The sequence below is a fragment of the Platalea leucorodia genome (genome assembly GCF_965183815.1).
Source record: "Platalea leucorodia genome assembly, chromosome: 11".
NCBI classification, from domain to species: domain Eukaryota; kingdom Metazoa; phylum Chordata; class Aves; order Pelecaniformes; family Threskiornithidae; genus Platalea; species Platalea leucorodia.
The window spans coordinates 16,024,174-16,050,187 of record NC_138833.1 but is presented as its reverse complement, the minus strand read 5'-3'; the positions used below and the strand labels follow the sequence as shown (position 1 = coordinate 16,050,187).

The following is a 26,014-nucleotide window of genomic DNA, read 5'->3' as shown; positions in this document are numbered from 1 at the left end:
GGAAGAGGTCCCGCAGCTCGGAGACGGCCCGCGGCGACGGCTGCTCCTCGGGGGGCGACGGCTGCTCCTCGGGGGGCGACGGCTGCTCCTCGGGGGGGCGACGGCGAGAGCCGCCCGGCGGGGACGGGGTCGGGGTCGCCGCCATCGCCCTCCGGCGCCAGCGCGTCCCCCGGCGGCGGGGGCGGGGCGCAGCTCCCGCTGCAGGACGACGAACTTGACGCCGTCGCGTTGCTTCACCACGGCCACGGCGTTCACCGCCGCCTTGAACCGCGCCCGCCGCTCCGCCCGCCCCGCCGCGTCCCCGTCGCCCTCCAGCAGCGGCCGGAAGGCGCTCACCAGCTCCGAGTTGCGCACCCACCCGCCGCGCTCCCGCAGGAAGCCCAGCACGGCCGCCGGGCTGATGTCGAGCTCCGCCATCCCGCCGCCACAGGTGGTGGTGGAGCCTCAGCCGCCGCCGCCGCGCCCGCCGGCTCCCCGCGGCGGAGGGAGCCCGCCCGCCCTCGGGGGGCTACGCCGGGACTTGCAGGCAGGAGGCACCTGCGGCGGCGAGCGCGTCCCCCGCGGCCGCTCCCGCTGAGGTGACCGGTCCGCCCCGCCCCGCCCTGCCCGCGCCGCCGCCTCCGTCTGAGGGAGCGGAGCGGAACCGGCGCCTGTCTCCTCCCGCGGGGCGGCGCTGCGGGGAAGCCGCCCGGCCCCGGCCCCGGCGCCGCGGGCCCCGCAGCCGGTGAGGGCCCGGGCGGGGAGGCGGGAGGGCGGCGGCTTGAGCCGGTCCCGTTCCTGCGCTAACGCCTCCCTCAGGTGCCTGAGGAGACGCGCGTCGGCGAGCTGAGGGGTACAGCGGCTCTTCTCAGGCAGGGCAAACGCTGCATCGATTTACCCCTTTCCAACTTCCCGAAGCGGTTATTTTTTGTTTGTTTGTGTCAATAGCAAATAAGCGGTGCGGCTTTAGGTAGAAATCGCGCTGCAAAGCCAGGTCTCCACTCTCGGAGTGGCGTTCTCTGGGCGCGGCGATTCTTCTGGGTTAGTCTCGTCCCTCAAAATAGGTCGGAAGATAGGTGGGTGGGTAGTCTTTTGAAATGTACTCAACTCTCTGTGATACTATATATATTACACTTATTCTCTATCTGTCTTTTATCTATACTGCATCTACAATGTACATGTGTGTATATGTGTGTCTATATAAATGATGAAATCTTTACAACATTCCTGCATCTATTCATGTACACCTGGAGAAGAAAGAGCTCTCTTTATAAAGAGAGAAGCTGTCTCTGCTGCCATATCAATTGCTTCTGCTTAAGCATGTAACATTATTATCGTTCTCTGTTCTACAGGGAAAAAAAAAAAAATCCCAGACAAATGCGTTTCCCCAGGCGAAGACCTGCCGGAGGGATGACGTTCAGCCTGCAAACTTGTTTTCTTCTCCACTGAGTGTTGCAATTGAGATCACTAAATCGATTCCTGAATGACTGAACAGTTTGTCTAGGAAAACAGCAAGAGAGGCTGAACACGGAATGAACAGAGTCAGTGTGGTATGAAGACAGATAAAAGTAACTGTCTGTACAAGGGTGGATAAGAAAACAGAAAATAGATTTGGTTTTGTTTTCACTGTCTTAGAACGAATAAAATGGAGTATCAGCCTGTGCCAAAGTCTCCATTTTGGAGGCAATTTGAGGTGCATCGATCCCCACACAGTGCATCTCTGTCCCTTCTCGTTGATGCTGATCTCCCTTCTGCCTCTTCACACCTTTACTGGTGGTGGAAGAGCCTCTGCCCACAGATTGCTCAGAGTCTTCCTTTGGCAGTCTCTCCCCTTCTCTCTCCATCTTTGTGCAAATCTCTGAAAAGCTATTTTATCTCTTGCTAACAAGCTGGTGCTGAGACATTTCCTCAAAATCATTTTGCTGCTCTAATGTTCCTTCACATAATAGTATGTAATCTTCATGCTGCTTGTTGCAATTCAGTATTTTCTACGTGAATCACACACCTCTTATTACTGCCTTTTTACAAGGCATACACAGCAGCCTCGCTCTCTGCTGAGGCAGCCACTTGTATCTAGTGTTCTACTGTATTAGCAATGCTTTCTAGCTTATGGCATCGCCACGGTTCTGCCTGGCCTACTGTAGAGAGCTAATAATGAGCATGCATCCAAACGTGAATTGCTATGCCTCCCTTTCGATGTTGGTTTCTTTTCCTTACTAGAATCCATTGCAGGCATAAAAAAAATCTCAGCAGTTCGTGATTTTTGCATTGCAAACTTTCAACTCTACCCTAGGATTATAGTTCATATCTGCAAATGAGCGAGAGGAGGAGGGAAAATAATTCAGAAGAATAGGCTCTTTCAAAAACATTTTCTTATGTTACAAATGTTAAGGGAGAAGTTGCTCCTGTTGCTTAAATTGGTTCCAGCACGGCAGGGTGTGTCCTGGGGCTCGCTGCTACGCTGAGGGTGTTTCTGTGGGTGCTGCGCTCCGTCCCTGCCTGCACAGGCGTCAGCCCCTTGCACCCGTGTATCCTGCGAGACCCACGAGGGTGCCATCAAATCCCACCCGTTTTATCCCCAGCCTGGCACCTCTCCTTCAGAGGGGTCTCCCTGCACCAGGCCCCCAGGAAGCCTCACTGCTCAGCACCCAAGGGGACAACCCTTGGGTCACTGAGGTCCCATCACCTCTCCGGGGGCTTGCGTTGGTCGAGGTCCCGAAGGAGGGGTGTTACTGAGACTGTTCCTCACTGCAGGTCCTGGCATTCCTCCTGGCCGCAGAGCAGACGGGCACATGCCCAGGAGGTCATAGAAGAGGAGAGAGGATGTCTGCAGGTGTGCCTCACGCCATGCCAAGTGTGAACTGGTTGCTCTCGTTTCACTGCGCCGATGCAAGGAACTCTTTCCCCAGGTAATTTTCCAGTGATGCATCCAACCGCCTGTCCCACGTGCGCTCGCTTCATCCTTCGTGGGCAACATGTGCCGTGTGGTTGTGCTCCTTTTCACAGTCCCTCTGTCCGTGGGTGTTAGGTTAGTCCTATACTTTCTGTAATTAAGAAGAAAACAACACTTCTGGATAATCTTCCATACCATTTCCAGACCTCAGCATGGGGTGCATCCTGCTTGCCAACCTTTCCCTTTATCTGTTGATGCCTTTTGGTTGCCCACCTTTCAGGATGAGTGCCAAGTACCAGGGGGCCAGATCCCAGTGAGCTGCTCTTAGTTTACTGAGCGCTGGTCATATTCTGATCACATGGTGCAGCAGAAATTAAGCTGTGTGAATGAATTTTATTAATATAAATAATAAAAGCCTGGAGCAGTATGGGTGTTATGCTCTTCAGTCATCCGAAATTTCCAGCCTTAAAAAGCATGAGAAGTTTTGCCTCTTCTTCTGTGTCACCAAAAACCTAGAAAGAAAGTATTTTGAGGGGGGTTATTTATGGAATACTGTGGGCTGCTTCGTAGGAGATTTCAAGCCAACTGTCTTGATATTTTTAATTTACTGGCTGGGACAAAAGCAATGTACAGAAACCCATGATTAATTAATTTACTACTACTTTTTTAAACCCAAATAGTGCAGTTTGCTAGTTCTACGTCATAAGCCGTAGAGAGCTGGCCTCTATTTTGAACCGTGTGACTGAGGAGAGTTATCTTTCCCGTGAAGAAGTGTCACAAACTTCCAAACTATTGACATTACGGTGTAGTAAACGGCATAGAGAGCCTGGGGCCTTTTGTGGCCCCCCCGGGGGAGGAAGGTAAAGGTTATATGGCTGTAATTATTCACACAGCACAAAATCAGGAAATAAAGTGGGAGATCAAGCAAAGCATCTAGTCAGAGCAAAGAAGTTTCTACTGACATTTCAAAACTAAAGGAGATGGCATCCCAGGTCCTGCTCTTTCCCACGTGATATTCTCAGAGCCATAGGGAAGGTGAGGTGCCAGGTTGGAAGCAACGGAGGAAGAAAAAGGGAATATGGGGGATCGTCTCAGTCGGACAGGCGCTGCTGCTTTGCAGAAGGGTGAAGCTTAGGTGCTGCTGACTACGGGTGGGATTTGTACCTCAAGGAAAACTTATTTTCCTCTGAAATGAAATCAGGGTTCCCAGAACAAATAGGATGACAAAGCCCATGATTTTCCACTTTCCTTGTTGATATTTTCATGTGAAACAAAGAGCATGCATTGTGAAGGAAAATAGCTCTTCCTTTGTTCCATGGAGAAATGCAGTAACCTCCCATAGATAAACAATTGAGCAAAAGTCTGTGAAGGGGCAGGGAGAGGAGGAGAAGATTATTTGCAGATAAAAGGCGTTTTCTCGTAAATGAGCAAGGTTCAGCTGTAACTCAAGGACCTCAATAACCAGTTTGGAAGATGTTTCTCAGCAGCAACCATTCAAATGCAGTTTTCCGTGTATCTCAGAGTTTGTGTTTATTAAATACTGCTTGTTCCACACAGATGATGCAAGGACCCACCCCAAACATCCTCTTCAGATGGTGCCTGCAAACTTGATGGGATTCTAGCAGGATAATGCAAACCTGGAATGAGGTACAGTGCGGTAATACTCCCCTTTAACATCAGGAGGCAGGGAAATTCGGCATCTGTTTCCAGCCATCCCACTTGCATTCACCGGGACCACTCGCTGTGCATGGGGGAAATGGACCTACAGCTCCTATTGACTTTCAGCTTAGAAGGGTAGCACTTCTGTAGAAAAGACTTATAGGTCCCCTGTATTGTCAGTATAACCAATGAAGGTTTAATAAAGTGCTTGGTGGTAGCGCTGCTACAAGAGTAGCTATGAAACCATTTGATTTCTAAAAATCCCCAGGAGGACACATTGTGAGAAATGAATAGTTACCAATAAGCTGCTTCCTCCGGCCTGCCTTGAAAAACGTGAAGGCTTTCTGTTTATCTGCACCACCTGGATTTGAAGATCAAGGATTTTACTCAGCCCTGAAAGATGCAGCCATCTTCAGGCGGCCTCGGTCTTGCTGCAGTGTTCATGTGGCAAGGTAGGATGATCGCTTGCTCGCCGTGGCTGTGTGTGAAGTAAAAGGGGCTGTGATTGATAGCATTTATTTCTCTCCACCTTCACTGCCTGTACCTAGGGTCACAATGTGAAGAAGTAAAGCAACTCCTACTGATCTTCCCACCATCAGAACTGTGCTACTGCAAGGCTGCCATCCATGCAGCGAGGGGCGTTTTCCGTCCTCTCCCCAGGTCAGAAAGGTTTCAGGGACACATTTGTGCCTCTCCAGTCCTTTGCATTCTCTGCCCCAGCTCTTTTACCTGTAGAAAATTCACATCTCATCTAAATTCACTGTGGATTTAGCAGGTACAAATATTCCACAGAGTTTAAAATCCTTGCAGGAGCATTCAGCACTGTAATATACATTTAATTCCCGAGCCATTAGGAATAATTTGCATAACAACGGATGCCTTAGCAGTTAAAGGAGCCACCAAATCCAATTCTCATCTCTTGAAGCAGTTTTTGTGCATCTGAAGCTTTTGAAATTAGCAGGGTTTCTCTTGAATTGGCATGAGAAATAGCGTGCTTTTTGAAATAACAAGGTGTTTAAAAATAACTGCGAGCTTTTACACAGCTCTCTCCTGTGACAGAGATCTGCCCCACGCTGGTGGCAGTGCTGATGGACAAAGGGGGAGAGGACTCCAGCTGCAGAAGGTCTCAGCAGCACAGCTCGATCGGAGAGCCAAGCGACAGCAGCGTTGTCCCTTGATCTGTTGCAATGTCTCAGTATTTCCTTTATGCCGTGAATCTTTGCACCTGGCCTGCAGCTCACAGAAACCAGTAGCTGTCTGGGAATCAGCTTTTGTGAGCCTTGTGTTGTTCTGTTCTGCACTTTATTGGCAGGGAAATGAGCTCTTAATGAATCTAAGTCAATCACTCCTCCCAAAGTGCCTGGCATAATGGCATTTAAGCGTGTGTTAAGCAGGAGTTTTACATTGTCTTAAATCAGGACTCCAAAGCTTGCTTGTAAAGTAAAAAAAAAAAAAAAAATTTTTTTATCCGTTTAGTTTTGCTTCTTTGTGGTATATGAAGGTGGCCTGGAAAGTTAACTCTGCTTCTCTATAAACTATTCATCTTGCATCTGTACACAGAAATACCAAATTTTAGCTGCCTCATTTTTGCTGAAGGACCCAGGGAGAACTGGAGAACCTTTGGGAATCAGCCAAAGAAACAAGATGGCAAAGCGAGGGTCTGGTCTGCATGAGCATCTCACTCGCAAGGGATAAATGAATAAAAGGTTCAGCAAGCTTATACCACCGCTGCGGGTGGAGGGCGACTCGGCTTAGATGCCAGGGACCAGCAGGCCAGCTTTGCTGTCCCTGGCAGCTCTAGCAGAAGGCAGCATTAACACGGAGCTGTGGCTCTGACAGGAAGAAGGTTGGGGGTTTTTTTTTGTCATTTTTGGTGACCCAAGAAAATAAATTAACAGATGGTGTTCAGCAATGGCCTTTTTAGAGAAATACAGCATTTTTGCAACCTATCTTTAGCCAGAACTAATATATGGATTAGCAGAATTAATTTGGTCGTAGGCGGTGAACTCAGGAAAGACAGAAAACCAGCTCTTCTGACCTGCACTAGATTTATCGTATTTCAAAAAGCAGATCACTTGGATAACACCTCCTCAGAAAATGCCTTGAAATTGCTTCAAGGGAGAATACAGCTTTCTTCCTGATCTCCGATCCCTCTAAGCACTTGCATTCGATACCCCTTGCCCCCTCCCGTCAATTACCTGCATCTAATTTTCATATCCCGTTTTATTTCTCCAGCATAAGCACAGTCCCCTTCTGGGATGAGCAGTGCTTCCCACAGCTCCTACAGTGCAATGCAGGTGGATCCCAAGGAGTCTTGGGAAGAATGAAGGATGTGGAGATGTAACATACGGTCTTGCACACCCGCTGTAACACAGCAGCTCGGCGCCCACTAGCACAGCGTGGTCTCATTTATTTATATTGCCGTGGGAGCAAGAGACCTTTGTTAAGATCACAAATAGCAGGTGAGGGAGAAGACAGGCATTAATATGAAGTGCAGCCCATAGAGTATTGTAATGAAGTGTAAGTTCTGTTTTAATTTGGTCGCTGAGGTTTGATTGTCTTTGAATACTTCAGTCCTGCTTTAGGCCTCTCCAGGGACGGTGCTTTTGTGGGCGATGAATAAAAGGAACTGGGATATTGGGTATCTTTCCTTTTCCTTATCTTGCCAGAAGTTGAAATTTGGAAAACGTTTTGACAAATAACTGGAAACAAGGCCTAAGCACAGCTGCTCACTGTTTCCTAGTAATTGGGGTGGGGCTTGGAGCTTTAGCTGTATCATAATTAGGTAATGACTGTATGTGTGGCCCTCCTTTGTGCAGGATGCTGGAGGTGATCTAGGAGCACCTGAGTGGACAAGGAAGAGTCTCCTGGACAGAGTCGCTCCAGGTAAGCTCTCCCTCGTCTGTTCCCTGGGAGGTGGTTACCTTGTGCAGTGAGATTAGCATCCCGCATCTAGCATAATTTAGGGAAGTTCAGGCCGTGAACTGTTTCTTGCAGGACAATCTTTGCCAACAACAAAGATGGGACAGCAGGTCCTGGCCCTGCCTGAGGAGGGGAGCGGAGCGTCAAGCCTCAGCCCATGCTCAAAAGTTACCTTGATTCCGTAACGCTCCCTAGAGCTGGTGCACGCACTGAGTGGAGAAGCAGCCCTGAGGATGGTATGTGAGGAGCAGTGCAGCTGAGCAGATGTGCGTCTAACAGCAAAGAGAGAGCCGAGTGTGTGTGTCCAAAGCTGCGGGGGGGCTTCTGCTGCGCCCTCAGGAATTGCGTGGTAACCGCTGCCCTTTTGTGCAGACAGTAGCTTTTCTCTGGCTCTCGTGTGTCGTGAGTTGCAAGAGGGCTTGCTCTTCCTGCGGGGTTCAAAATGATCCTCAGCAGCCCTTTCCCCACATGGAGTCAGTAGGGAGAAGTATTTGATATCTTTGCCTAAACTCAGCTCTCCAACTGGAAGTATGCATTGCTTTGAGGGAGGATGAGGAGAAAAGATGAGGACGCAGTGGCTGATAGACTGGGGAAAGCCTAAGACAAAACGAGGGCAGCAGACAGATCGGGGTGTAGGTCTGGACTAGCAACCCAGCTGCATGACCGAGAGAACGTGTGGCTCTGGTGAGCTGTTCCTTGGTGGGTGCACTGCAGCAGAGGGCACCAGAAAGCAAGAAAAACTTTGCTCTGTGCTAACAGCTTGTAAAATACTGAAGTCTTTGTGGGTTACAAAGACTGAGGGTGCTGGTGATGGGATTGGCTTTGTGCTGTATGTGGGAAGGAATGATGGAGAAAGACTCGACAGTCCTCTGTGGCGTGCTTTAACTTACCATAATCACAGAAAGCGTCACGGCCAGGAGCTCTCGGCATCCCGGCTCAAACCCACGCCGTGGCTGCAACTTTGGTGTAACTCCCGGCGTGGCAGAGGGGCTTTGGCGCAGAGGCGCGGCTGCCCTGGGGTATCTGATGGCCTTCCAGAGCGCTGAACGCCTGGGAGCTGCTCGAGGTGGGGAACGGGTCTCCGTACACCTGTGCGCATCCTCTGAATCCTGCAGAGGATGCTCCTGGCGCTCCCACGGTCACCCTCAAACACGAAGCTTTTCCGCGTCGAGGGCGGTATCTGGCAGCCCCTTCCACCGCGGAATGCCCCCGTGTGACCTCCTCACCCCCGGGCCCCCCTACCCGCGGCCGACCCCCGTCGGGGGAGGCGAGGGGCGCACCGGGGCCTTCCCCGCCGCCCTGCCCGGTCCCCCAGCCCCTCTCCCCGGGCTGCGCTCCCGGAGAGAGGCGGGAGGGGGCCGGGCTGGCGGCAGCCTGCTCCCGGCCCGGCCTCCGGCCTTCCCCGCCGGGGGAGGGGTCGCGCTGCGTGGGGCCGCTGCCGCCCGCCCCTCCCCGCCCCCGGCCGGTGCCGGTGCCCGTCCCCCGGTCCCCCCGGTGCCCCGGGCGGGCGGTGCCTGCGGCGGGCGGCGCGGCGGAGGGGAGTTTCCAGGAAGTGGCCATATTGGATCCATTCAGCCGCATCCACCCGCGGCGGGGAGAGCCGCGCTCCCGCCGCCGGAGCCGCGCCAGCCCCGGCCATGGCCGCCACCGACCTGGAGCGCTTCTCGGTGAGCAGCGCGGGGGCCCGGCCCCGCTCTCTTACGCGCCTCTCCTCGGGAAAATCACTCGTGTGGGTTTTTTTTTTTTTTTTTCCCTTCCTCGCTGGGTGGGAAAAAATAAAAATCCAGCCGGTGGTGGGGCCGGGGGGATGCGCCGTGTCCGCGGCGGGGGTGGGTTTGGGCTGGGAGCGGGGCGAAGCCGGCGTCCGCGGCGTGGGCAGGGCGCGGGGGGCGTCCTGCCCTGCGCCGTGGGCTGGAGGGCAGGGCGGGCTGGGAGGCTGCGAGGCCTCGGTGCCGGGTGTGATGCTGAAACCCGTGAGGAAAGCCTTCCGTGACCCCTCCTCGGGTGTCGGGGTGCTCACAGGGGTACCCGGCATCCCTCTGCCTGCAGGCATAAAGTACCCCGCAACCAGGGGGTCAGACCTTCCTAAATAAGAATTGTTTACATACCGCTGGTATCCAAACACTCTGAAACAGAGAGTAACTTAACGGTGCGTATATAATACTGCGAGAGACACACTGATTCAAACACGGGGAGAGCAAACCCTTGAGGCTAACCGGTCTCTGAGCCGATGTATGAAGAACGCTGTACAGCAAATATGGAGCGTGACCTGTCCACCGCCGCCTCTGCAGCTCGCATGTTGTATAACTGCTATCGGAAGTCAATCTGGCTAAAATCTGTGTCGGCTTAAAACTATTCTTTGTCTAACGCTTGAATTTGTTGTTGTTGTTGGAAGGCTGTTCTGATTAAATAGCTCGGTGATGCATCTTGCAGCCTTTCAGAGCTAAAAACATTTTTACCACATTTAATAGCATAGCTTTCAAAAGTCAAAAATGCCTGGTGTGATATTGCTAAATAAATGGGAACAGCAGTGGTGGTTGTCTGAATTATAGGCATGCCGTTTGAGCACAAACAAGTCCCTGCTACTGTTTTCTCTGTAAATTACTTTTTGCCAAGAATCTCAAACTCTGCTTCATTTCTTTGAATCCTGGCCCAAAAGTTTCCAGCTCAAGAATGAATTTGCAAGACTGTAACTTACTTAAAGTTCGCATAAAGGAAAATTGATTGTGGGCTCTTATTTAAGAAAGCAAATGCTTCTAGACTCCGGGGGGAAGGGATTCAGGTACAGCCTCAGTGGCAGGGAATGGAAACACCGTAACTGTCTCACTGCAATTCTTTCTGCATTTGTATCCTATATAAATACTTTTAATGTTAATTTGGTGTGCCTGCTGGTGACTGTGCAGGTTTCCGTAGGTGTTGCAGGAACCTAAAATATTGCCTAGCCTGGGAGAAAATTAAACTTAATCTTGCATTCTTTGGTGTGGGTACTTTAATGCTTGGTGTACTTGCGTCAACGCTCTGTCACTTTTATTTAAAAAAAAGAAAGGGGGAGGGGGGGAAGAGAAGTTCCTGAAGGTGCTTGGCTCTCATTTGGGCACCAAACTGAAATGGCTGGGCTCCAACATGACTTTAGTGCCCAACTCCATTAGGAGAAAATCTGCTTACTTTGTGCAGGGAGCTAGGGTGGGTCTATAGGCATCTGCAGGCCCGGTAGGTCTTCTCTGCTGATCTTTGCCTTTGGACTGGTTTGCCTTTTGTCTGGAACCATGGATCTGGCAGAAGCAGGTGGGAGAGCAACATCTTGTTTCCATCTGATGTAGGGCAGAGGGCTGTCCCAGCTGCTGTTCCCTTCATCCTCGGCACATGTCTGGGCTCTGATGCTGTTTCTCCGGCAGCATCATGGAAACCTCATGATTCAGGTGTTCCAAGTTGTTCTTTCTGCAGGGTTTACAGCTTTCTGGTGGCACTTTGTATCACCATGCCTCAGTTTCCTGAGCATAAAGTCTGGGTGGGAATAGCTCGTTACTGCCAAGAAGAGGTGATGATAGATTAATTCATTTTTACCAGCTGTTTGTGTCTGCAGTGGGAAGTAATGTTGAAAAAGCCTCTGAAGGAGGTTTTCGATATACAATAGGTCATGCTATTTGGATTGGTGAAGCTATTTATAAGTGTCCAGCTGACACTGACATCCTGGAATGTAGTGACCCTTAGGTTTGGATAATGTGTTTTCAAAACTCCCCAGATGCACGCTTCCCTTCTACAGTCCTCCAGAATGCCTCTGTCTCCAGCACAATAAAGTTCCCTTGAAGTGCTGCTGTTGGAAATAACCAACAAAAGCAAATGAAAGGAAGCTCGCCCATAGAAAGCTGCCTCTAAGGCGGCAGAATCAGACCAGCGGTGCTCAAGACCGCCTTTGTTTTTGTGAATGTAGTGCTTGTGAGAGAGACTGGCTTCAGCCCCTGGAAACCGAAGATTTCTGCTTATCTGCTGTGAGAATGTGGCTCACCACTGCTGCATTCAGGGCTTGGTCTGCAGGCATCGCTTCTAGGTGCCTGAGGCCAGTTGTCTTCATTGCAGTTACCACCAGAGTGGAAAGAAAGCTGATAAACTTTGGTTTAATTATGAAACACTTTAATTTGTCATCAAAGCTCAGAGCTTCTCTGTTGCCTGTTCTGGCCAGTGTTGAGCTAGCACATGTGTGACTGTGCTGGAGCAGACGCTGGCAGTATTATTAGCAAGGACGTTGGTGTGTTGAGCGGGAAACAGCCAAACCACCACATGCAATCGGAAGCCAGAAAGTGCGTGAAATGCTTCAGGGAAGGGTAGAAGCTCTGGAGGAAGCTAGAAGAGCTGGAAGGAGAAGAAGTAATGGAGAAGTGACTGGAGATGCGTAGGAGAATAAATGGAATGAGATGTGAGACAGAGACTGAAAGACTGTTGCTTTTGAGAAGCTTTTCCAAACTCCCAAATCTGTTGCTTTCTCTCTTTTTAAATAAAACCATCGACCTCCTGAAACACTGTCGCTTGACTATCTACATTAACCCACTTTCTGACTTGGAGGTGCAAAGGCAATTGCTTGGGCTCTAAATTAAACAGCTGCATGCCCTCGGACGCACGCATGTGAGGAGGAGCGGGTGTCCGCAGCCTTAAGGTTGGGCTTAGAGTTAACATTATGCCGTAAGTTTTGAAAATGCCGTGGCTGATGGCCTTGTGCGCATACTGTGACTGCGTGCACGGATGAGGGATTTGTGAACATCAGCTCCCAATGAAGAGAGCGCTGGACGCAAGCACGTAGCTGTGTGTGAGCCGTGGTTGTGGGGCGGCTGTCTACAAGCAGTCCTGAGAAGATGTCCCTCCATGTTAGTGATTGATAGCTAGGCTTTTACTGGTAGCTTTACTATAAATTAATGCTCCTTAGAAGATGTCACCAGAAAAAATACCATTTTATACTGAGGAAAGCTGAACGGCATCTTCCTCACTGGAAACAGACAACGGGATTTCTTTTGTCGCAGCGATCTGCTGAGCTGGGGGGGGTCTGGCCAGTTTGGCAGCTTCGTGTGAGCGTTACCTGTTTACACACCGCTGCCTTCTTGTGATCTGCTCCCAAGTCTGTGGGAGGAGAGGGACCTTTGAACAGTGCCTGTTCTGCCATAACTGCCTGGGTTGTGATAAACTTCATGCGCGTCCGCTGCTGCTGTTTTCTGTAAGGTCACATTTTCTCTTATTGACTGCACAGCCTAAACCCGCTCCTCCGTGTGAAGGGGCCGGTGTTATACCTTAGTCCGTGAAAGGTGGGCATGAGCAGTGGGCTGAGAACAGCTCTGTGTGCTGTGGCTATGCCAGAAGACTTATCACTGCAGGTTCTAAGCACAGGCTTACATTTTCTCTTAATCAAACTCTCAAGGAAAACATTTCCATGGCTCAATTCCAGTGGAAACTGGGGTTTGTTTGGATTCGGATATTCCCCCTGCGCTGTTTTTTGCCCAGCTAGTGGCACCGTTTGGAAGTTCCAGGGTTAAATTTCCTTGTCTGTTTTTGTCGTTCAATTATTTTACCTTTAGCCTGGAACAACTCAAGTGATCCCCCATGCAGCGTGGAACAGAAGTGACAGATTTTTCTCCAAGCTGGTAACATGCACCAGGAAGCCAGCCCAGCGGGAGCAGCCCTTTCCCTCCCTGCCCTGGCCAGCTCTTCTGCCTGTAGTGTATACTTTTTTTGGGAAGGAGGGATGGGGAAAATGGTCTTCCACTGGAGGAGACAGATTGGTGGTTGCCTCTCTGAGCCCCGCAATCCCTCCCTGGGAGGCTCGCCTGTGCTCATACAGGAAGCCGGCTCTGACTGTTTCAACCGCAGGACCAATTAGCTCAACCACAGTCCATCGCAGTTAAACACTTAGTTTGAATGTATGCACTAGGAACAAATATTGCCCTGAAAAAGATTGGTTTGTTTTTCTGTTTTTTTTTTTTCTTTTTTTTTTTCCCTGCCCCGCTGTGGTGCTGTTGCTGTCGGTGAATCCGGAGCATCTCTTCCTCTTGCAGCAGAGATGCAACATGTTGTTCTGCGTGGGAGCTCCAGAGCTGCTCTTAACCGCTCGTAATCGCAGCGAGCGCTGAGGCAGTGGGTGGAAGGACGTGAGCTGGCGAATGCTGAAGCCGTGTGTGCCCTCTGCATTGGCAAAACAAATGAAAGCCTGAAGAATAACTCTCTTTCAGGAGGCCAGCGTGGTGTCAGGGCTCGTCATCAGTGCTGTGATGGCAGCTGTCAGCCAGTCTCCAGCGTTGCTGGAAGGCCAAAAGCTCCCTAAATATTATCTTCTGTAGCAGAATACCAGTGCTGTCGCCAGCTGCGGGGAGAGATGCAGCCCTGTCTCCGAGTGCCCCCGCTGTCCCTAGTCCAGTCGTCTCGAGGCACCACCGTGCAAACGATGTGCTCTGGGGACTGGGCTGTTTGTCTGTCTGCACAAGCAATAGCCGTGCTTGTCTCCTTTCCTTCGCGTGCTCCTTTGGCTCGGAGGTTGGGAGGGGAAGAAATGGCATGATGCTGAATTGGCTTTTCTCGGGTTGTGCAATTAAAAGGAAGAATTTGGGAGGCCATGGGACTGAGGGAGAGGTGCAGGGTGTGGGCACGCTGTTTCCACCCAGCCTGTGTGGGGTAGGGGCACGTCTGTGTGATTAACTTGGATTATTCAGAATGTGTCCTGGGCACATCTCAGGCTGTGGATGGGAGAAGCTGCCCTGCTTGTTTCAGATTAGCTGCAACCCTTAGAAATAATGTTGTCCTGTCCCGTATGTTTTGATGAGGTGGGGCCTGTGCATTCATGCACAGCCTGCTTGTTTCTCCCCTTCCCCATATCCCTGTAGCTGCAGTGAGCTCTGGGTTTATACCTGAGGCTTTGCATTTGTATTCATGTATCGTGAAAGTGTCAGATGGGTAGGAGAGCCCATCTCTGCTCCCAGAGCACCTCAAGTGAGGAAAAAAAAAAAAAAAACCCCTGAAGGTGCTGCTTCTCCTCAGTCCCAGCCATGTGCTTTCCTTCCAGAGCCTCTTCTCTGGCATAAGCAGCCCTGCTTGCCTCCGGCTTGCGACATTTGGATGTGAAAGGTGGAGCCAGGTAGGGAATCGGCACCCTCCAAAATGGGGTGACAGTGGAGACTTTCAGAGGGCTGGGGGAGAACAGTGTCAGTGAGAACTGCAGGCTTCTCGGATACATCCCTCGTTGCTGGTTTTGGCTTGTGGGCTGACTGGGGCCTGTGGGGTCAGGGTTGTGGAGGCACCGCTTTGTTTAGATGTTCAGATTCCTTTGTGAAACCAAAAAGCGTCCGTCTCCCACACACATGAAATTCCAGAGATGACAGACAGCTAGAGAGAGGTTCCCATGGAGCAACCTGCCTCAGGGCTCTTGCCCTCTCTGGCTCGCGCAGCCTCAAAACCAGATTGTCGCAGGAGCTGCGGAGCGAGGCAGCCTGTGCTGGTTTCCATCGAGGGGCTTGGGCTGCTCCCATCCTCTCCTCGCTGCTGCATGAGGTGCTGCGATGAGTCTGTGCCACTGCTGCATTACGTGTGCAAGGAAGCATGCGGGGAATGCATCCAGAGTCCTCCACAGGCCAGGAGCGTTTCGGCTGGTTCTTGCTGTAACAGAGAGGCAGGACACATCTCTCAGCTTCTGCTTGGCTGAGTTCATGTCTGCCTGCAAAGGACTGTACAGGCATGCCTTCAGCTGTGGGCTGGCGTGAAGCGCGTTCCCAGAGCTTGCGTTGTTCACGCTGGAAAATCAAACCTTCCTGCAGCAGCAGCCAAGGTTGCTCAGGTCAGTCTCTGGGAGAGGAGGCCGACTGCGTGGCGTTAAATAGCATATACGTTCCTGCAGGTGCCTGGCGTGTGCGGGACAGCACTGGGGTCACGGGGCAGCTTGGGTCAGAGGGACACTGCTGGGTGTCTCATCCAGACCCTGCTTCCAGCAGGCTGCTCCGGGCCTTGGATCCTAATCCAAGTTGATCCTGGCTTTCAGCTCTGCCCCAGTAAAAAGGTTGCCTGATAAAGGGCTGCCAGAGCTGGCCTCCCAGGAGCGCTCTCCTTCCCCCGTCTCCTGCAGCAAAGATGTTTCCAGCTCGTATTGCTGAATGTAGGTTTATTCTGTAGTTTCATACAGAATGAATAGCTCTTTCAGCTTACCTTTTTGCTATACACTTTTTTCAGATAGAGGTTTTCTTTTCTTTTTCTGTTGCCTTGAGTCTTCAGATTAAAGGTATTCTGTGCTAATACACTTTGAGGATTTCTGGAGGCATGTGTTAATAGGATATATAGCGGTCAGCTTATTAGCATGATGACTCTGGTTTAGCTCTTGGAACTGAGTGGCTGTGGTATGTAAAACTTCTCTTCCTGGTGTCTTCCAGGCAGTATCACAAGGAGACTTGTCCAGTAGCTGGAAGTGCTGTTTGTGGAGATGCTGCGAGATGGTTGCGTAAGGCAAACTGGGAAAAAGCATACAGTGGTGACCAAAACTCTTGGGTTCCCACTATATCTCTGTTCCCTTGTCTAAAAATATACTGAATAATAGTATTTATTGTAATCAGGCAATAAATTCTGGAAACGTATGTGGGAATTAGCTATGTTTATTTTAAGTGGTAACTAAAACAAATAATCTTGGTGGCTGATATCCAGCACGGCTTGTTCGGCATGATGGGGATCCAGATGCTTTTTCTGTCTTCAACGTTGGTTTTAAACTGCCCCAAGCCTTTTCCGTGCCACTCCTTGGGGGTAGGCACTCAGTTTCTCCCTTGGCTTTGTCCCGTGGCCATTTGTATTTGCCAGGTGTCTCCTCTTCTTCCTCGTGGTAGCATGGTGGGGAAGGGAAGAGGTCCTGCTGGGCAGATCAGTTGAGTGCAAGCTGGGAATGCATCTGCTGCCTTGGGTGAACTTGGGAAAGTCTCTTAGTAGATAAGGTGATAAGATTAGTCTCTTGTCAAGGTTAATTGTGAAATTAAAAGCCTCAGCTCCTTCTGAATAAATAATTTTGAAAAGAAACGAACTGGGGTAGTCTGGTGTATTCTTGTTTGTCTATATTTTGGGTTCTTTTTAAACAGACTGAAAGAAAAGTTATGTTTGCGTTTTGGACTTTGCTTTCTTGGTTTTGAATAGCTCATGGGGGTTGGAATTCTCAGGCTGATGAAAAGCTGAACTTTCTCATCCTTTAAGGTCATTTTGGAGGAAATGTCTCTCATTTTTGGTTCCATAGTTTTCTCTGTTTTCACCAACTTTCCTTATTCTCAAAGGCAACATTCATGTTTGCAAAACATTGTGTGCATAATGCCCGGCAAATCCTGTTTTGCTCCTTTGTAAACTCTCATCCAGGGCTTGTGATAGGGACAAAATGCATGTTTAATCCTTTCTTAATTAAGAAAGACCTCACAGTTAATTAATTTGGCTTCATAAATGTTATAGGGAAATTGCTAAATAACAGCTTAAGAAAAGGAAGCATGTGGGAATTTTGCTTTTAGTGTAAAAAGTCAGAGAGGAATTTAAGCCAGAAACAGTCAGTTTGTTTGCAGAAAATTAAAACTGATGTTGCATTCACAGGTTGTGAATGTATCATCTTGGATGTACGTTGTATAAGAAAAGATAAGAAGCTTTACTCTCCCTTCAAACTTAGCTCTGAAAGTCAGCAAAAAATGATGTTTCAAGCCTGTGCCAATTCATTTGGTTCTGTAGATGTGTGTAGGATTTTTATTTTATGTTTTGTGGTTTGCTTTTTTGTTTTTTGGGTTTTTTTAAAGGAGGAAAGGCTTCTGAGACTGAAGCAAAGCTGAAGGCAGTGCCTGCAGTTCAGCTGTTTGCTTGCAAATGTTAAAGTGAGCAGGCTGGTGCAGAGGGGAATATGTCGAGTGTGCAGATCCCAGCTCCTGGCTTGCTGCTGGGAGAGCTCAGCGTCCGGCGTGTTGCTGGGGTATCAGTACAAGGTGTGCCGCAGGAATCAAAACACCGCTTTGGCACCAGGAGCTTGGATACAGGAAAGCAGTTAAGGAGTTTGCCTAAGGAGTTCCTCCCTTAAAAGGAGTTTTGCGTTCTCAGTTGAATAATCCCCGTCCACCTTCTTATGGGTAGGTGACTACAGTGCCTGTTCAGCATGCTGGAGTTTTACAGGTGTGCGGCAGAGCGTTTTCTTCCTCGAGACTAGCCTGGGGCATATGGCACGTTGTGAAACATTGATACTGGACCAGTGATTTTTTAAAAATTTTTGTTTTGCCAAGATGCTGAGCATTGTGCTATGCAACGCCCTCACTGCTCTTAAAAATGGGTCCAAAAGCTTTCAAGAAAGGCATCACTTCAGGCAACATAACCTTTAGTTAGCCCTAAAGGAGAGAACCTCAGCTTTTGAGTCGTCTTGCCTCTGTAATGTAGAGTGGCTGTCATTTTTATTTGGCATGTCTTGGTGGTGACCCCGTATCTGGTTTCTTCAGTGATGGTTTTTGCCTGCCCGGAGCGCAGCTGGGAGCCGGGAGGGATACGAATAAAGGCTTGAGTGTCTGGGAAAATTCTTGGCGTTCTTAGGAGAGTGGTTTAAAGGGGGGGTGGGATTGCGGTTATTTTACTATGAGGTTTTTACTGGGGAGACTGCAGTGTGGGCTGGGAGCGTGTTGTGAGCATGAAGCAACTGGAGATGACCGGCTGAAATGGTGTCATGTACATGGAGGGATGGCTCAGCTGTGGCTGTGCTCTGGTGTGCTGTGTGTTGGAAAAGAGAAGCAGGTGAAGGCCACTGGGGCTTTGCCCTGCCATTGCTGGAGGGAAAAGCAGTGTTAGGCATCGCAGTGTTACAGTTTACAGTTCTTCAGGGCTGCCACAGTGGGAAAAACGCTGTTGCCCTGCCTGCACAGTCGTAGTGAAGGCAGGGTCGCTCACGCCATCTGAGATGTGTCCTGTTTGACTGGCCACAGACCACCACCAGAGTGGACTGGAGTGAGAGGTAGCAGAGAAGCTGAAGCACAGCAGGTTGCTATTGTAAGACAAGTGGTAAATCAGTATAAATCCCACATCTAAAATTATCTCTGTAGGGTTTGGTTTTTTCCTTTCTTTCTTTTTCCCCCAGCCTATTATTAAGTGTTCCACAATGGGGATGTGGAATTTTGAGCACATGCTTAAGATTAACTGAAAACCTTCAGAGTTGCGTATGTGCTTGCACTTTGCAAAACTGCTTGAGATTAGGTGGCATTTAGGTGCAACAATTTTAGCCTAAGAGGTGCTGAGATCTCCACTGGCCAGCCCCAGCTGAAAGCGTGCTTCCTTTCATCTCCAGTGCCAAAGGCACCTATGAGGTCATGCTTACTGCGCCTAAGCCCTCTGTCAAGACTTACTATGCTCAGCGTCCTCCGACTGTTGTTAGACAACCTCAAATCTGGTCTCATTACCTCTCTTGGGCCATCTCTTTCTGCCTAGTAGACTACAAAGTGCAAGCTCATTCACTGATGCTGTAATACATCTCATAGTCCTCAGCCTCAAAGTACAAGAAAGATAATATTTTGATGTGTGATAGTGTCTATTTTGAATATTGCTAGCACTGTAGAGGTGCTTTTCAAATGTCAGGTGTGGTGTTGCTGTTACTACCCCTCAGCTGCTGAGCTTGGCAAAAGAAATGTTTTCTTCATGGAAAATTGAATCTGTACTTGCTGCTGTTTGTTTGAAAATGTCAAGTGGCGTTTGTTGAGCCGGTATTTGGAGATGGGGTAGGATCTTCTGAGAGAGGTGATTTGAGCACCAGAAACTGGGCCAAGCCCCAGGGAGTGCCTGCTTGGACAAAGAAGCTGGATTTGGCTTCCGACACTGTTTGCCCAAAGGTCTCTAGGCAAGTACACAACTGCTCCGTGACTCAGTTTACTTGTGAAATGACAATAAGACTACTAGCGCCTCTGCAAGGAATCTTGCAGGGAGGGGTGTTTGGGGGAGGTCCCCTCAGCATCACGCAGTTGTGGGGTTGGGGTAGGGACCTTGCCCATGCTGGACCCTGAAGGAGACCTCTTTGTTCCCTGGGTTTGTGGGCAGTTCGACTTGCCCTGCCCGGTCTGAGAGAGACCAGGCAATGCCGGCAGCGTGGCTACTTGGGGTGCCAGCCTGCATGAGCCTGTACGTGGGACCAGCTTGCTCTGCTTGGATTTAATAAACAGCCAGATCTCATTCAATCCTTTCTCTGCTCAGCTGCAAATGAGACTCCCTGCATGAGGACCGAATAATTTCCTGATTCCATGCATTTCCATTCAGGAGACAAGGGAACAGCATCCTACAAATCCCGCTGGTATACGTATTAATCTCTGTTGCACGCACTGTTGTGGTGGATTGTGGATGGGGAATCAAGAAGGTGAAGTCATTGCTTTGTGACTAACAGCAGTCCCCAGCTGTGCTGGGTGCCGAGCCAGCCCCTGCAGAGCGATGACCGCTCTGTCCCGCCACGGGACCGCTGCCAAAGGTGCCGCAGCCGTGCGGAGCGGGGCCTGCGGGAGCTTTCCCTGCTCTTCCTCTCGCTGGTCTCTGAGTCACGCTGATCGGGGAGCTGCAATCTGTCTGCTAGCACTGTTTTATCTTTCTGTTTTGATTTGATTGTAAATTGGAGGGGAGAGGATCTGTCTGTGCTCTGCACTTTGTAGGGTGCCTGGCACGCTGATCCGTGACTCCATGTCTGCGTGTGCTACTGCAGTGCGAAACGACGTGCCCGTGGGTATATCCAGCGCTGTAGCGCTACTGCAAGGCACGGGTGTGAAGGTAACGGACTGTACCCAGGTTGGAGGGGGACCCATGCTGCAAAGTCCTGGAGGATTTGGTATTATTTAAGGTCAAGATGTCACCCAGAATTGAGGAATTTATAAACAAAAGCGTGCCTCGGTAGTAGGAATTGAAACACCACAGAAGAGTACTGTACAGATGTTGTGTTGTTGCCTCTGCCTGTTTTATAAGTGTGTGTGGAAAATGTAAATGGAAAAAGGCCAGGAAGAGAGGGACCTGAAATACCACTGCCTGTGAGCTGTTGGAACAAGACAGCTCTCATCCGAACGGCTGTGCCTCTCCCCAGCGTGTGGGATTGGTGTTTGGGGAGCTGCAGCCTGGCCACAGCTCGGGGAGACCCTGGGTCGTCGGAGCAAAGCCTACGGAGGTGCTGGAGGGCACGTTTGGGAGCAGCAGATACCTTTGGGTTGAAGGTCATTGCTCAAGCGTAAGCCCTTTTCATTTAGCAGAACGAAGAAAGGACTGAGTTTCCCCTCCTTTTTCCCCTGTAGGCCTTTGCTCTTTTGCCTTGGAAAATGTCAGCTGTTCATCTTTCTCACTCATGTTTTTTGTTGAGTTGTAGAAATGCAAAAAGGCACCGTAGATGCAGAAAAGTGCTGTGCTAGCCCTCGGGGTATAAAACCAAGACTCTTCACTCAAGTCATGGTTTAACCGATAAACAGCTAAACCATGTGATTCTTGGTTCTTGCTCTTGGCATATTCACAAGTTGCTTGTATGCTGATGAGTCTGCTGTAGCAGGGCTCAAAATTTACATTACAACTCCCATCATGCCAGGTTCTTAAAGAAAAAACAAATGTCACCATTTAAAAAAATAAATATCACCACTTATGATTGTGGCGTTGATTTACGTTTTTGTTTACCCATATGCTTTCACTGGCTTCATTCAGGAAAACAAAACTGAGGGTTGTCTCAAGCAGAAAGCACAAGCATATGTCACTAAAGAGCATTTCTTGTTGAGATTAATTGAAAGATGATACTTCTCAATGTCTTTTTCTTTTTTTTTTTTTTTTTTTGTAACCAACTGATGTCAGAATGCAGAATGGTCTTTTATATCCAAGTTCCAGTCTGTTCATGCTACTCCTGGTGTGAAAGCAAGGAGAACAGGGGCAGCACATCTAAAAGCAGAACCAGCTGCTCTGCACCAGGAGCCCCAGCTAGGAAAGTACGCAGTTCAGGGGCAGCGGAATGTGGAGCTGATCTTCTCGCTGCTGACATCCCCCATGGGTTGCGCAGGCAGTGATAAAGCCACTTTTCCTCTGAGAAGTTGCTGAAAAATGTAATGACGCAAAGTGAAACTGATGCTAATTTGGAGGTGAAGCATGAAGAGACTGGAAGAAGAGAAACCGTGATCAGATTTTTATTTTTTGAAGGATCGTAGGCACGCTGGTTGATGCTGTAGCCTGTGCTACTTCTCCTTGCAGGTTTCTTTAATCCCTCTGTCTAGTTGGAAGAGCCTAATTAATATGAGAATACTGTGTTGACCCTCTTATAGGGATCTGGATTTGGTCTCTCTGATTGTGTTTCTCTGCCTTTTCTTGTCTTGCTTGCAATAAAGGGCCAAATAACATATCATCTCCTACGGATGTGGTTTGTGGCCAGCTGCCCGCAGCATTGCTGCCCGTGCCTGCAGCGATGCCGCCCCTTGCTTCCTCCCAGCCCCGTGGTCCCGCAACACAGCATGGTTTGTGGCACCCTGCTGTGGATGAGCTTAGGAAGCTGATGTGGGTTTGAAATGCTATTTTCAGTTCCCTGGGCAGCTTCTTGCTGGTGTGGCTGCAGGAATGGGCCAGCGTGCCATTGTGCATCCCAAGTGCATCCCCAGCCATCAGCGGAGCATGGCCGGGAACTGGGGTGGCTGGTGCCTTATAGCAGGTTTGAAGCATTACGTTTGGAGGTTTCTTTTCAGTTCTTGTGGTGCTCAGCTAAGCGTGGCCATCTGTGCTACCAAGGGCATGTCTGTCTGTCTGCTGCATGCCAGGAGAAAGGGTCCTGTGACGTAGCTGTCGAACCAGAGCCAAAGATTGATTTCCCTCCGGGATGGCTGTTGTTCCCATGGCCGTGCCCCCAGATGTCATTTGTGCGCCTGTTGCCTTGACGGACTCTGCTTCTTGGCCCAGCCAGAGCATCTGTGAAAATGTTTAAAGGATTTTGGATTAATAAATTCTGCTCTGACCTTCTGATGACTCTTTTGTTTCCCACCAAATTCCAGATTCAAAATACAAATTATCCCCTTGTCTCTCTGCTTCAAGCCCTGAAGATCACCTCAAGGCACAGAAGATTTTCAAAGAGCACATTCAAAGGCTCCAAGTGAAACTCTGGTAGCTGCCTATCATAGGATGCCATTAATGACTCAAGAAGTGATGTTCAGGGCTGCAGTGGCTGTTTATGGTGGCCACTTTGCACTCAGAGCCATCACAAACTCCTAAATATCATGTTGCAAAATGACCAAATGTGCTTCAGGAAAGCTTGACTGCCTCATGGTTATTTGCAGCCACAGGATGGGGTCTTGCTTGGTAAGAAGGAGGAGAGTTACCTCTCCAGGCCGTGAGATGAGGGACCTAATTCTCACCGGGCGTTGCAGAGGGCGGGAGTGTTGCAGAGACCAGTGCAACTGGAAAGGGCAGGGCTGTGTTTCTGCCTGGCTCTTGCCATGGCCGATCCCATCCGGCTCTGCCAAGTAACCTGCCTGCTCCTGTCCTGCAGGGCAGTTGCACTGCTGGCACCAAATGTGGGAAAAGTCCTGCTGAAATTCTTAGCTTTTGTTTAAAACAAAACCAACAACAAACCCCCATGTTGCTGCGTTACTGCTGCCCTCATTTATTGCAGCATTTATATTCTGGATTGATTATTTATGCTGAGCCTTGCAGGCTGGCTCCTTCTGCTGGAAAGATTTCAATTTTGAGTGTGACCTTGTTGTCTTTACTAGCAGGTGAACTGTGTCAAGGTGTCCTTGAGCTAGCCTGGGCAAGCAGGAGGTAGCCAGAAGGGCTAGTCATTCGGGGTGAGACTTGCAATCAGTTGCAGGTAGATGCAAGAAGAAGTGCTGGTGGTTGCTCGGTGGGGTGGTGAGTAGATTCCTCTCCAGGGCAGGCCAAAGCACCAAATAGCACAAGTGCACAGAAAAATTGGTTGTATTTGTAAGGCTGTCAAGTTTGTAAGCTGGATGGATTGGAGGGAAAGAATAAAATGAGAAAACTTTTTTTCTTTTCTTTCTTTCTTTTCTTAGTCTTATTGCTTTCCAGTATTTGTTGCCGTTGTTTGTCCTAACACAGCAACAACAGCAAAATCCCTTTGGAGGCTGAATGACAGCGGAACACGCTGCAAGCACAGCAAATGGTTTTCTGCTTTGGTATCAGCAGCGTCTTGGACTTGAACCAGATTATTATCGCTGCTTACAGAAATAAAAGGAAACTGTGCATTTCAAGGTCACTGACAAAAATATTTCACTGAAGTTTGGCTCGTTGGTTTAGCAGCTTTAAGAGATGGCGAGCAGTTTTCAGTAAGTGTATTCTTGTCCTGTAACGAACAGCAACCAAATGCCAAAAAAAGAAGAGAAAAAGAAAGCCCTGTGCGAACGCATTTGGGTTTCCTCCGTCCGAAGCATGACTGAGTTCTCAATGCAGCCTTGCCGAGCTGGAGCCTATTTTAAAATGCAGCCTTGCCGAGCTGAAGCCTATTTTAAAATCCCGAGCAGTGGTGCTGCCTGTTGCCTGGAAACCTCTTCCCAGCCTCGGGCACTCTCAGCCTAATCATAGCCATCGGCAGCCTTTATTTCCCATCCAAAATGTCATCCCAGGCTTCTGGTTTGTGTTTTTGTTTGCTTGGTTTTGTTTATGATTTAAAATGAAAAGACACAAAGTGTAACCATCAAACTCGGTGACTTTCTGTGGGAACAGCTTGCTTGGCTGTCACTGCATTGCAGTGGTGGGAACTGGCATTTTAAGCTCTGTAAGGTGGTGGCTCGGAGGGGCAGGGGGGCAGAGGAGAAGTGGGTGCTGAGGGGACGGGGCTGAGAGCTCGAGGAGGCTCCCCAAGCTCTGCTGATGCATGCAGTGGCTTCCTGCGCCTTGTGATAGTCTCCTCCTTAAGAGGAAAAACAAACCTAAACAACTCAGGCCTTGCCCAGCACACGTGTCCAAGTTCTCCTTGCCGGTGCGGTTGCACCATCCCGTGCTGGATCTGTGGTTCAGCGTTGGGCTGCCCGGATCAGCATGGACTCGCTTTTCTCCCTGCGTGCTGAGGAATCATCCTGCAGTTGGGGTCTGTCCCTGCAGAGGTGTCAGTCTGAGCTTTAGCAGCTCAGTGGGGCGACAGATGAATGGAAGAAAGTTTAACTTGGAAGTTTCTCTGTTTTAGGAGCCCTTTTTAATTCACCTAAACTCTTGGCCACCTTAAAACCTTAATTGATGCTGTCTCTCCCACAGGAAAACTTTAAATGATTGCTATTTCCGCTTAGTTAGCGCGTGCGATCGATCCTGATGGGCTGAAACGGAATTGATCGCAGGGGCCCAGCTACAATTCGGTTGTGTTTCTGTCCGAGGAGTCCCCTGGGAGAGCGCTAGGCTGAAATCATCTGAAAGCTGGTAACAAATGCTAAGCAGGACAGCCAGAAGGTTTGTATGTGAGGCATAGGAGCTGCTTCAGCTGTTCACAAGTTGTTCTTGTGATTTAAATGGTTTATTTTACAAAGCTGAGAATATTTGTTCTACCAAAGGCAGAACTAAAGGAGGCTTTGACTTGAGATGCAGTTGAACAAAGGTTTGTGTTTTGTTTAGCAATCTTATTGTAGGCATAGAGCAATACGTGAGGCTTATCACGTCATTTCATTTATTTTCCTCTTGAGTTAATTTAAAGTTTGACAGCCAGCTTAGGCTCTTCTCAGGGTATGCTCTTGTCTCACAGTCTTAGTGCTGGGACATTAAGTCTGAATTTTCAGGGACAGACAGAAGAACCAGAGCCAGGCAAAGGGCAGACGCTTTTTCCATCCCCATCTTCCGCTGTGTGCTGGTGATTAAGAAAAACAGAGTAATTTACCAAAGAAACTGTGAGAGTGAATGAATCATGCTCTGAAATCATGTATCCTTGCTTCTCCATGGAAGGATAAGAGTGCTTGAGAGGTGCAGGGGCAGTGGTCCGGTCCCTGGGTTTGGATAGCGTTGTTCAGTTGTGTAGAGAGGTGGCAACATCTGTTGAAATATTTGTGCAAATTCAAACTCTACTGTTCTTCACCACTAGAAACAGAAATGACTCATCTGTCGAATCCTCTCTTTCGGAATTACATCTGACCTGGTCTGCCTTTCTGTATAACATAGGGCATAGATCTGTTGTCTCCTTGGATGTTTTTTGTCTTAGTTTCGAAGCAAAGCTCCTACAGGTGATCAGCTTTGCCTTCCTCTGAGGGAGGGAGGAGACAGAAGGAAGAACAAAGTGCATATGGGGGAGGCAGGAACGGGAACAGCAGAGAAACGGTGGAAAACTGTGTGGTCACAGATGGTAAAGCAAGAGGATTCCTCACCCTGCCTGTGCGACCAGCACCCCTGGATGCGCGAGCGAACAAAACCATGCTGCTTATGGCAATAGCAAAGGGAAAAAGACCAAGTACTCGGGGGAAAATGTGGAGTCTGTCGAGCTGAATTCAGTGCTAGAGGGTTTAAGAAAATAAAACAAAAAAGGACGAGGAGAAATGAGTGCTAAAACACATGGTGGTGGGTTTTCCTTTGCTAATCTCTCCCAGTTGCATGCAGTTGGAGCTCATGCTAGTGTTTTCTTTGTAGCCTGGAGGCTTAGTT

At 49.5% G+C, this 26,014-nt stretch overlaps 2 protein-coding genes across 2 annotated transcripts in view; one reads left to right on the top strand and one right to left on the bottom strand.

Annotated features, from left to right (window-relative positions):
* Positions 1-417, bottom strand: part of SOWAHA (sosondowah ankyrin repeat domain family member A) — a gene marked incomplete at both ends in the record, with an annotated part of 3,410 nt that extends 2,993 nt beyond the window's left edge. The window contains 2 exon segments of the mRNA XM_082324065.1: positions 26-179; positions 181-417. Coding sequence (XP_082180191.1) covers positions 26-179; positions 181-417 — 391 coding nt within the window.
* An 8,621-nt stretch (positions 418-9,038) lies between these two features.
* SEPTIN8 (septin 8) overlaps positions 9,039-26,014 on the top strand; it is a 47,187-nt gene continuing 30,211 nt past the window's right edge. The window contains exon 1 of the mRNA XM_082324281.1: positions 9,039-9,120. Coding sequence (XP_082180407.1) covers positions 9,091-9,120 — 30 coding nt within the window. The 5' untranslated portion in view covers positions 9,039-9,090. The remainder of the gene's footprint in view (positions 9,121-26,014) is intronic.